We start from the raw sequence: 12500 nt of genomic DNA, 5'->3' as shown, positions 1-12500 counted from the left end.
TTAGCAAGTTGATTGATTGCATTTTTTATTGTACAGTTTTTAGAAACACCTAAATGTGCAAATACATAATTATCTAGTTAAATATGCACTAATTTGCAAACAATTCAAGAACAGAAATCTGAAGATTCTTAAAATGTAGAGTTAAAGATTTTGAATTTCTCTTTTTATCATTTCATAAATCAAAAACGACTGTCAACAGCCAGAAAAAAAAAAAAAAAAATTCACCATGTTGTTTAGAAATTAAATATAATATGAATAAGGTGGATAATATATGAAAGAAAAAACTTGGTTAAACTCTTCAGAATTTAAGAATAAAGCTGTCAACTGTTTTAAGTTTTTGTGTGTTTACTGTGGAAGAGGAGAAACAAACTTCAAAGATGTGGATTCAAATTAAAATCTGATAAAGATTGAAGTGCAATAAAATGAACACTTTGATGTTTATTTTTGATGTTTTCTTTCCACTTAAAAAAAAAATTTCAACTGACCATTGCATTTTCCTTTATCTTACCTTTAATTAAATACAGTGTTAGACTGATCCTGTTGTATTTCCCCTTAAAGCTGAAATGAGTTGTTTCTGTGTCCCAAAACATGAGAGAAACTCAATCCTGACTGACTCACACACACACACACACATGGGACGGTGTGTGAACTGCTGACTCACGTTCGCTCAAACAGCTCTGGATTCATGGCATTGATTTCCTCTCGTCGAAACCATCGCCATAAACACACACATCTCTCTGTGAGCGACCCAAAGAGGATCTGGACTCTTCAGTTAAACCTAAAGATGTCTCTCTGTCTTTCAATCAGAAAACATCAAAGCAAATGTCATCTGCTGGAGCTTTCCTTAATATCTTACCTCATGTTTCGTTTATTTTAAGTGGACATGATGTGTGCGTACCCAACTTCTTCACTTCCAAAAATTGTTTTCTTATCAAATCTTGTTAAATATTCAAACATTATTAAAACAAGATTAATTTACTTATGAAGCAAAATAGAAATAACAAATCTGGCAAAAATATTTGCAAGGAAAATAAACTTAACTCCAGGAAGAACTAGTGTATTTTCCCAGTTGATTGATTACATTAAGATTAATTGTTAACTTTTTTTTTTTTTTTTTTGCAATGATTACAAAAGTTTTCCAAAATATTATGTTTAATTATGCAAACCTGTGATTATTTAGTTAAACATGCATGCACTAATTTGCATGAATTTCCAGAACAAATGTGTTATGTTAAAGGTTTTTACAAATCAAATCAAAGGGGGAAACTAGTTTATTTTTCTGATATTTGTTCTTGTTTAAAACTTAAACTCACTTAATTTTAAAGAATTTTTTCAGAAAACAAGACATAATATCTTGCGCATCACGTATGTTAATAAAGATAAACAAGAATGTTTAGACATTTCTACATGGAAACAATACAAAAATATTAGTAAAATGGTATATACTGGCTTTGGTATTGTTTCTAATGTAATAACATCAGAAATAAATTTTTGTTTTACTTTTACATTAATGCATTTGACAGATGATTTTATCCAAAGCAACTCCCTTTGCATGAAGGTATGTATATTTTCAGGTCATTGAAATCCTGTCTGTGTCCCATGTAAGCGTGCAGTATCTCAGGATCTGATGCCGTGAGCTCTGATCTGGACAGCAGAAGGTTTTGTGGCCCCGTAAGGTTCTGGCTCTCGTCCCGCCGTGGGTTCCTGTGGTCCAGTGTCCATCTTGCCTGGTTTGAAGCCTGGTGTTGCCTTATGCTGAACTTTCCGTGCATTGACACTCTACACTTTCCTATGGAAGCTTGTTTCTGCCACAAAATGTATATATATATATATATATATATATATATATATATGTATCTATATGTATCTATATCTATACATATATATATATATATATATATATATATATATATATATATATACACATATATAAACATCACAGTTCTGAGTTTTTGATTTAGTTTGTTGTGCATGTTCATATCTCATACTTCTGGCTATCTCATAAGTCTTGAGTTTGCATCTCACAATTTTGTTGTTTTTGTTTCTGTCACAGAGTTTAAAATAATTATAAAAACGATAACTTTGATGTTTTATCTTGCAATTCTAACTTTTTCCTTCCATTTCCGTGTTTATTATGACATACCAGAATTTATCTCTCGTAATTCTGAGTTTAATTCCCATAATTCTGAATTTATATCTTGTAATTCTTAATTTATATCTTGTAATTCTTAATTTATATCTTGTAATTCTGAGTTTATATCCCATAATTCTGAATTTATATCTTGTAATTCTGAATTTATATCCCGTAATTCTGAGTTTATATCTTATAATTCTGAATTTATATCCCATATTTCTGAGTTTATATCCCATAATTCTGAATTTATATCCCGTAATTCTGAGTTTATATCCCGTAATTCTGAATTTATATCCCGTAATTCTGAGTTTATATCCCGTAATTCTGAATTTATATCCCGTAATTCTGAATTTATATCCCGTAATTCTGAGTTTATATCCCGTGATTCTGAGTTTATATCCCGTAATTCTGAATTTATATCCCGTAATTCTGAGTTTATATCCCGTAATTCTGAATTTATATCCCGTAATTCTGAATTTATATCCCGTAATTCTGAGTTTATATCCCGTAATTCTGAATTTATATCCCGTAATTCTGAATTTATATCCCGTAATTCTGAATTTATATCCCGTAATTCTGAGTTTATATCCCGTAATTCTGAATTTATATCCCGTAATTCTGAGTTTATATCCCTTAACTCTGAATTTATATCCCGTGATTCTGAGTTTATATCCCGTAATTCTGAATTTATATCCCGTAATTCTGAATTTATATCCGGTAATTCTGAGTTTATATCCCGTAACTCTGAATTTATATCCCGTGATTCTGAGTTTATATCCCGTAATTCTGAATTTATATCCCGTAATTCTGAATTTATATCCGGTAATTCTGAGTTTATATCCCGTAATTCTGAATTTATATCTCGTAATTCTGACTTTATATTTCATAATACTGAGTTTATATCCCATAATTCAAAATGTATTTCTCGTAACTCTGAGTTTATATCTTGTAATTTTGAATTTATATTTCGTATTGCTGAGTTCATTCTGATTATATCCCGTAATTCTGAATTTATATCTTCTAATTCTGTTCTTATATTTAGTAATTTTGAGTTTATACCTCGTAACCCTGAGTTTATTCTGAGATTATATCTCATAATTCTGAGTTTATAATTCACAGTTCTGAATTTATATCTCATAATCCTGAATTTATATTTCATAATCCTGAGTTTATTCTGAATTTATATCTGATAATTCTGTTTATTCCAAATTAATATTGCAATTTTGAGTACAGTAAGAATTATGAGATAACAAGTTGCAATGATCTTTTTTATATTTTATATGGTGAAATGAGCTCCCATTGGCTTGTTCTACATAATTTCTCACTTTGTATCATGTCTTCCTTTGTTGGTTCCTCCATCTTGAGTGTGAGATAACAAGTGTAAGATCTTGTATCTATGATGCATTTACATATTTTCAATTATCATCATTATTTGTACAAAGTAACTTACAAAGATTATTGGAGTATGTTTTACAAGAAAATACTATTTCACACATTCTGCTTAAAAATCTCACGCTTTATCCAACGTGTTACAGTACTTCTGTACTTTCTAGACCCCCTTTTTTTTTAGAACTTTAGTTTTTTAATAGGATGGTGAGTTTCTGAAAGATCACCATTACTGATCAGCCCGTGTGTTTTTCAGAAAACATCTTCAGCATTCACCAACAGTAGAGCGTTTGGCTTTATGGAGTGGCTTCATTGAGCTTCAGTGGCTTCATCTTCAGCAGAGCCAGATGGTCTGTTCTGGAGGATTAGCTTTAGTGTTTGTGTGCTGTTTAATGTTTGTTTGTTTAACGGGAAACATTTAAGCCTATCGTCTGGTTCCACTGACGTATGCGCACAGTTGAGGTTTTGTGACAACGGAGACGTTTTGGCAACAGCGAGTTGCCGTCTGTAGAACATAGACAGTAAAAGAAATGGACACAGCGACCCCATTGGAACTCAATTGAGACAAGTGAAGCCCATTTTTAGCGTAAACTTCCGTTTCTGACGCGCAGACTCAAACGAAGCTTGACGACGTCAGCAACCTGTCTGACAGATGTAAATCTTCTAAGTGCGTTAATCTTGCAGAGACGGCGAGCTTGAGCGGGGAGTTCTTTGTCGTGACTGAGCAGGAGTAAGTATTCTGATTAATTATTTCGTATAGTATTTTAAAATGTAACGCCAGTACGCCATATTAAGTTAATTGCCTGCGAGCTCCTCCTCCTGTCTGTACGGTAATGCGACAGAGAGACGAGTGGTTATGACGCAATCGTTAGCCTATTTTTACAAAAACTGTTTCTACGGGGCCATAATGTAACATAGAAGGTAATGGAGCCCTTTATACATTGTCGTGTATCTTTAGAAATAAATAATGGACAAACTGAGTCTTTAAACGCCTTAGATGTAAAGTTATTCGCTGTCAAAGTGACGCTAAAATGAATGGGAGTCAATGGGATGCTAACGCAAGTGAAGTTCTGCTACAAGATGGCGGCACCCGGCCGACTTCAACTTCCGGTCGACTTCCTTGCCGCCTGGTGTAGAAGATCAGATGGACTCCACATTGAAGAGGGTGATAACAACGCGAAGGCATCGGGCTAACAAGATGCATTTTATATCGTGACACGACATTTCTATACATGCAGTTTTTATGTTCCGGTGACCAATGAAAGTGCAGTTCTGACTCTCTCACCATTTATTTAGTTAGGAGCTGGTCTTGTTAGTCCGAAATAGCTGCCAAGATGGCGGCCGAGTGGCACGACTTGCCTAAAAGGACTTTGGATGAACTCAGAAACATGAGATATAAACTCCGAAAAAAATCAGGATTATGACATTTTAACTCAAATTAATGAGATATAAACTCATTATTACGAGATATAACCTCAGAATTATGAGATATATATTATAAGAAATATAAACTCATGTTTATGAGATATTCTATAAAAGTGTAATGATGAATGACTTTATGTTTCAGTTCTCAACTGTTCATCTTTGTAAATGTACAGTAAGTGTGTTTTGTTTGACATGACCTTTAGCAGTGTTTGCTGATTCTGTGATGCTTTATGATTACCATCATCATCTGTACTGTAAGAATGATGATGAAGATGATGATGATGATGATGATGAACACGCACAACCTGAAAGGACTCATTGTTAGCTGAGATGTTGTCATGGCAACACAACCCAGAAGAGATGAAAAGCAGCTCTGCGTTTGTTCTTACAAACACGCTCAGATATTGATGAGTTATCACAGCCGCTCTTCTGATAAATAAGCTTTCGTGGCTGGTTATTTTTTCATCAGAAAACAAATGTTTGTTGTGTTTTATTCGATCTTATGTTAAATTGCCAGTGATTTTTGGCTTTCTCACATGGCCTTTGATTCCCAGAGAGAACTCAGACGGTGATCAATAATACATCCATCCATCAATACCTGTCTTATTAGACATCGGCTCACCTCCAACCATCACTATCCAGCACAGGTTTCATCTAGGGTTTGGAAACAAACATCACTTATAGCTATAAGGTAAGTTTACTATGCGTGCCCCAAACAGGTTATGCTATATAAGTTCAAATTGAAAAACAATATAAATAAATAAATAAAACATTCCTATAACCTGCTGTTAAAAATAAATAATCAGGCGAGTCTGAAGAAGGGCGACCAACTTAAGCTAATTAAACCACAAAAAGCCCATTTATCTTTTAAATCTGGATTTGAAATAAAACAAGCATCATTTATGGCTATAAGGTCCTGTAATATGCCTACATTGGAAACTCAAACAGGAGTAGTTACCTTCTCAACACCAAAACTAGCTCTGGAGAGAGTGAAGAGGGAGTGTGTGTGTGTGTGTGTGTGTGAGAGAGAGAGAGAGAGAGAGAGAGAGAAGTGGTCCCCAGCTGAGCCTGGTTTCTCCCAAGGTTTTTTTCTCCATTCTGTCACCGATGGAGTTTCGGTTCCTTGCCGCTGTCGCCTCTGGCTTGCTTAGTTGGGGTCACTTCATCTACAGCGATATCATTGACTTGATTGGAAATAAATGCACAGACACTATTTAAACTGAACAGAGATGACATCACTGAATTCAATGATGAACTGCCTTTAACTATCATTTTTTACGTTTTCATAATGAATGTTGTTCAGTTGCTTTGACGCAATGTATTTTGTTTAAAGCACTATATAAATAAAGATGACTTGAGAGAGAGAGAGAGAGAGTGAGTCAAACCTGTGTAGAGAGAGAGTAAAGAGGGAGGGAGGGTGTGAGTGAGTGAGTGAGAGAAAGAGAGAGAGAGAGAGAGAAAGTGAAGAGTGAGGGTTTGCGTTTGTGCGTGTGTGTGTGTGTGTGTGTGTGTGTGTGAGAGAGAGAGACAGAGAGAGAGAGACAGAGAGAGAGAGGGAGAGATAGAGAGAGAGTCAAACCTGTGTAGAGAGAGAGTGAAGAGGGATGGTGTGTGTGTGACAGAGAGAGACAGAGAGAGAGAAAGAGAGAGGTAGGCTGCAGATCGTCTTCGCGTCGCTATTGGCTTCTCGTTCCTCCGCGCCGCGCACATCTCGCGCGCAGTGATGCTCGCACCTGGCGAAGGGCGGAAGACCCGCAGCATCAGCACCAGCGGATCTCCATGACGACAGCAGCACCTCCAGCATGGTGCAGAAATCCCGCAACGGCGGCGTGTATCCCGCCCCGCAGGCCGAGAAGAAGCTGAAGGTGGGTTTCGTGGGGCTCGAGGCGGGAGCGACGGAGTCGAGCCGAGACGGCGCGCTGCTGATCGCGGGCGCGGAGGCGACGAAGCGCGGCAGCATCTTGAGCAAACAGCGCTCCAGCATCTCCGGGAAGAGGCCGCCGAAGCGCAACGCGTTCTACCGACGCCTGCAGAATTTCCTCTACAATGTTCTGGAGAGACCTCGCGGATGGGCGTTCATCTACCACGCTTACGTGTGAGTACCATCACAACAAAGAGCTTCTGGAGACGCACTGGCATCATCTCGCTTTTGCGCGTGCTTTTGATGCGATGCTCAGCGGGGTCGTGATTCCTCGAGCGATTGAAGAGAGGCTCCTTTTTTATATCCCTGCAACAAAAGGTTCTTTTGTGCTTCTTTAACATTAAGTGTTCGGTTTAGAGCCTAAAGTACCCTTGTGTAATGATTGTGTTTGGGCTTCACATGTTTACAGTGTGGCAGGATTGTTCTAGTAGCTAGAACATGATGTGACTTTTCCTTCTCTGTTCTCTGTCTGTTCTCATACTCCCAAAAAGCTATAAAAGCTAAAAAGCTTCAGATGAATATCTGCCCAAAGAGCTTTTATTTCCTAAAGTGAATCGTTCTGTTTGGGACTTCAGGCTGTTGTTCTTCATGACTGGGAACTGTTGTTATCTGCTGCATTCCTGTTGTGCATGTCATGCATTTAGCAGAAGTTATGGCAAGAGAAGATGCTGCAATTCTTTCCGGTCGCTGATTATATAATTCTAAAAGGATTGTAGCAATAGTGCGATGTTAATGGTATTAATAATTCAGTTTAGAGCCAGATTCATGATTACTGTGTATACATATGACTTCTGTTCCTTGTGGAAAAGTGTGAAATTTTTAACCTTCTGAAGTCCGAGGTGATTTTGAGGCCTTTGAGATGTTTTGACGGCAATGAATCATTCTGCTGGAGACTCGTGTTCTTCATGGTGAAGGTCTAGTAATTAACTGTCATCTGCTGCATTTCTGTTGTGCATTTCATGCATTTGACGGTTGTTAATTGGAGATTGTTTTAGCAGCAGAACATGGTTTCTGGTGGTTCATTATAACACTCTGAAAGCTTGTTTTGTGATATGAATAGATTTTATTCACCCAGAGAATCTTTTGACGCTCAGATTTCATGCACACATTGTGTTGGTGTTTGAAGGTTCTTGTTACAAGCTGAAGAAATCCAATCTAATGTAATTTAGAGGCACATCTCAAGCTTGAAAGAGATTTGGTTTCAAATCCCCTTGTTTTAGCTTGTCCAGAGCTGTATTGTTTCTCATTCTCTTTTGTACCTCGTCCTGTATCATTATTATTAACCTGAGATCAGCATCAACCGCTGCATAATCAGAGCCACACACCAACGACAGAAAGACAAGCAAACAGCTGCAATCGCTTAAACACGCTGTAAAAACAGTTTAATCAGGGAAAATACCACATATGATCAGTTTCCATGCAATGTGGCATTGCTTTAAGATATCCCACAGTACTGACCGAATGTCAACATTATCGGTTGTTATATATAAAGTGTAATGATGTGTTTCCAGTATGTTTGGTGATATCAGCTGCAGATGTTGCCTCTGTTTTGAGGCGATACCAGTGCGAGTATCTTCACAGCATTGCCCTCCGACCGCGTCTAATCTCACTCAATTAAGCGTGAGTCAGCGGCTCGTTGAAGGCAATGTGAGGCAGTTTCAGCACCGCGGCTTGTGAACAGCTCCTGTGACTCTCACAGCATCCTGAGACACAGATGCATGAGCAGGAACAGCACTGACACTCGCTGAACATTTAAAACCTTTTATAAACAAACATCATTATTGTTATGTTGCACTCATTTTGATCTGGAGAGGATTTTCATTTTCTTCAAAAAAGCTAGTTAATGTTATTGGATTGGACTCTCACATGGGGTAACTTCATAACTTCAAAAAAAATATATAATTTTTGTTCCTTTTTTTTCACCTTTTGTTGTTTCTGGTCAGAAATGGCTGGCTTATGCATTTCTTGTTATGCTATATATATTATTACAAAAAATATTTTTTTGTTGTTGTTTTTTTAGCATAGGTTTTGTATTTGTCATTAGTCTTTGAGTAAAAAGTGCCAAAATGATTCACAAATAATGCTTTTTTCACTTTATATAAAATATCTTTATAGCAGTACTCGTCTTGCATTTTGGAAATTTTTCCATTCTTTGTGATTATTTTTTAAAATGTTAAAAAAATAAAATCATACCACCTCAGACAGCCCAAAACAGCAACATGGACTCTTAATGGTGTACTTAATTCCCTTACTAATGGTGAAATAATTAATAAATGAATAGTGCATGGTTATATTAATATGTTATGTTCTTGTATTATCATTCCGGTCTATAATATAATATGTTTTGTAATAAAAACCAGCCAATCATAATGTCTTTAAGCCATCTTTATTTATCTTTTTGCCTTCATCGCTAAAAATAAATAATTTCTCCCCCGTTTCTCCATATATGCAGTCTTTTGTTTCCTATCTGATGTACTGCACTTGTTTCTCTTTATCTGGCTTACTCTTTATCATTATATTTAATTAAACAATGGACTCATTAGTCAATGTTATCATAAATCCTGAGTTTTTGGATTATATCTGGTTAAATTAGCAGTTGAGTGGGTGTAGATACAAGATTGGTTTCTTCGTGGTTCCTCCAAAGCTTTCTTTCCATGCCATAAAAATGCTATACGTAATGCTATATTTTAAGCTAGAAAGCTAAGTGTTGATGTGGCATTAGGAACAGGACTGCACTCTTATTTTAGCTGCAGATGTGTCTAAACCACTGTGTTACCGTGTCGTGTCTGAGTAACACGCTCAAGTCAGCAAAAACTGCTAATCGTAGTAGACAGTTTGGAAACCAGAGAGGATGAGTTAAATAAATAAATGACTCAAAACTGCTGCTCTTACTGTGTTTTAGAGCTGCTGATGTTCACCAAATAACAGCAGTAAAGTCGTGCAATGTGAGTATTTCACAAAGAAAATGCAATTGAAGCTATCATGCACTTAAAAAATTAATAAATAAATAAAATAAAATGCTGAAAAAAAAAAAAAGTTGCCAGAACCTTAAAATGTAAAATATATTTTAAGAAATAAATCTTATCATTTTATGTTTTCCTGATTGAAATTAAGTTTACGGTAAAAAAAAAAACAAACAAAAAAAACGATTATATTGCATTACCTTAAATAGTTAAAATTATTAAAATGTGTTTTGTGCACAGAGGTTAAAGAGAAAGCCACAAGATGAATCAAAGATCATCACAATGTTGAAACACTAATATATAGAAGGTGCACCCTGTCATACAAAACACCATAAAATAATGCAATAAACATGCAATTAATAACAGAAAATGTAACATAACAAAGCCTAATGTATACAATGAATAAGAAAACCATAAGAAGAAACTGGTATTTGAATGCAAGACAATGTTTCACACAAGAACTTGTGCCACAATTCACAATTTTTAATACCCAAATCAGTATTTTACTGTAGGATTCCCATTAGATTCCCGTTAGATTTAGAGCAGTTTTGCACATATGTAAATTAATCATTAACCAATTAATAATTTTTTACTGCAGTATTTTACCATTCAAATTAGAATAGTTTTTAACAGTATAGCTTTCCAGACGGGTTTTTTAGTTTTCACTAGCTTTTTTGTGAAAATACACTTTTGCATCGTCTTGTGTGTGTGTGTGTGTGTGTGTGTGTGTGTGTGAGCTCTCAGCTCAGGTGTGAATCAGGCACCACCATTTAAGTTTGCTGTGAAAAAAGCAGCATGGTCTCAGGCCATCGGCCCTGCAGTGATCTGACACACTCCGGTTCATGTGGAGCTGTTAGTGTACCACACCATTACACTGATGAACGAGACACACACCTCATAAACATGCACTTTCTGATGAGCTGAAGCACTGATGTATAGTGACCAAAGATTCAGTTCAAGCTTGTAGTGCTGACGTGTTATATAAAAGATTTGTGAGAGGAACAAACCCAAATCTAACAATTAGCTTCTTTTTCCACTCTTCATTTGGTTTGCAAAAAAGCTTGAAATATTGCCAGACTGGTTTGGAATAATCAAGACTTTCCACTCTTCCACTCACCGGGGCTGCATTTATTTGATCAAAAACATGGTAAAAATTGTGAAATATTATTACAATGTAAAATAACTTTCTAGAAGAATTTTCTGTGTGAATATCTGTTAAACTGTAATTTATTTCTGTGTATTTCCAGCATCATTCCTCCAGTCTTCAGTGTCACATGATCTTCAGAAATCATGAAAATATACTGATTTACTGATTCTGATTATTATCAGTGTTGAAAACAGTCGTGCTGCACAATATTATTTTCAGAAATTTTTATTTTTAAGAATTCACAGATGAATAGAAATTTCAAAAGAACGGAATTTATTTGAAATAGAAATCTTTTGTAACATTATAAATGTTACTTTTGAGCAATGAAATGAATCCTTGATGAATAATAGCATTGATTTCTTTAAAAAAAAACATATTTTTTATGATAATCACAAATGTTTCTTGAGCAGCAAATCATCATATTATAATGCAATTAATACACAGCAATAAATTACATTTGATCAGTTATTCACATTGAAAACAGCTGTTATAAATTGTAATATTATTTCACAATTTTTGATGTATTGCAATCAAATAAACGCAGACTTGGTGAGCAGAAGAGACTTCTTCCAAAACATTAAGCATTTGAATATTTTAAACATTTAGAGGTGAACTCATCTCTCTGTAGTAAAGGGAAAATGTGAGTTTAGCTGCAGGTCGCGGGACATTTAAAGTGAATCAGAGGACTGTGTCAGTCGGGGAAGTAAAGTCAAAGAGCAAACGTCTGGTTAGAGGGAAAAACAACATGAAACTGCATAAATAAAGCCTTCTGCTTTCTGCAGACTGACATCATTTTACAGTTTTGTGGGTTGAATTGCACCATCTGAGAGCTGCTGTTTCACACACTGAGATGAAGTCAACATTAAACTATTTGCATTTTGCAACCCTTTATACTTTTATAAAATTACATATTTTATTTGTCAAGCTGGAGATAAAAGTGTATTTTCTCCATCGGGAACTGATTGGACTGAACATTTTAGAGCAGAATAAGTCAGATCTTGATTGATCTTGAGCAAACACATCTTTATTTTTGTTATGTAGGTTTGAGGTGTTTGACAAGCTGTGAGCAATGCATTTCATCATGACTGTTGATGTGTGCGTGTGTGTGTGTGTGTGTGTGTGTGTGTGTGTGTGTGTAAGCATGTGTTGGTATTAAGCCGTCTGTTCTGGTCTTTGGCTTCGGTCCATTTATCATTCTCTATTAAATTGAACTAAAAATGCATGCATGCATGTATAACTCTGTATATTGGTATGTTGCTTTCATGATGCATTAGATGCTCATCAGAGTCAGTTTAGTGGTTTATTAACTATATTTATTGCAGCATGTGTGTCACAACCCTGAGAAAAGCATCAATCAAGCACACTGTCCTAACATGCTCATAAACTACACACACACACACACACACACACACACTGACATGTCGTCGACATGTTTTTGATGGTGTTGTAGGATGCAGAATTGAGCTTCCTGATTTTTTTTTCCTGATATAATGATGTTTTCTTATTTAGCAGCATATCGGTTAT

The 12500-nt window shown here is 35.8% G+C and overlaps 1 protein-coding gene across 2 annotated transcripts in view; it reads left to right on the top strand.

Moving 5' to 3' along the window:
- The first annotated feature begins 6494 nt into the window (after nucleotides 1-6494).
- kcnq2b (potassium voltage-gated channel, KQT-like subfamily, member 2b) overlaps nucleotides 6495-12500 on the top strand; it is a 35332-nt gene continuing 29326 nt past the window's right edge. For both annotated transcript variants that reach the window (XM_026212944.1, XM_026212943.1), the window contains exon 1: nucleotides 6495-7040. In XM_026212944.1, the coding sequence (XP_026068729.1) occupies nucleotides 6748-7040 (293 nt within the window). In that variant the 5' untranslated portion in view covers nucleotides 6495-6747. The remainder of the gene's footprint in view (nucleotides 7041-12500) is intronic.

This window comes from Carassius auratus, chromosome 31, assembly GCF_003368295.1.
Source record: "Carassius auratus strain Wakin chromosome 31, ASM336829v1, whole genome shotgun sequence".
NCBI classification, from domain to species: domain Eukaryota; kingdom Metazoa; phylum Chordata; class Actinopteri; order Cypriniformes; family Cyprinidae; genus Carassius; species Carassius auratus.
Note: the sequence above shows the minus strand (reverse complement) of the source record. Positions and strands in the feature narration are given on the sequence as shown.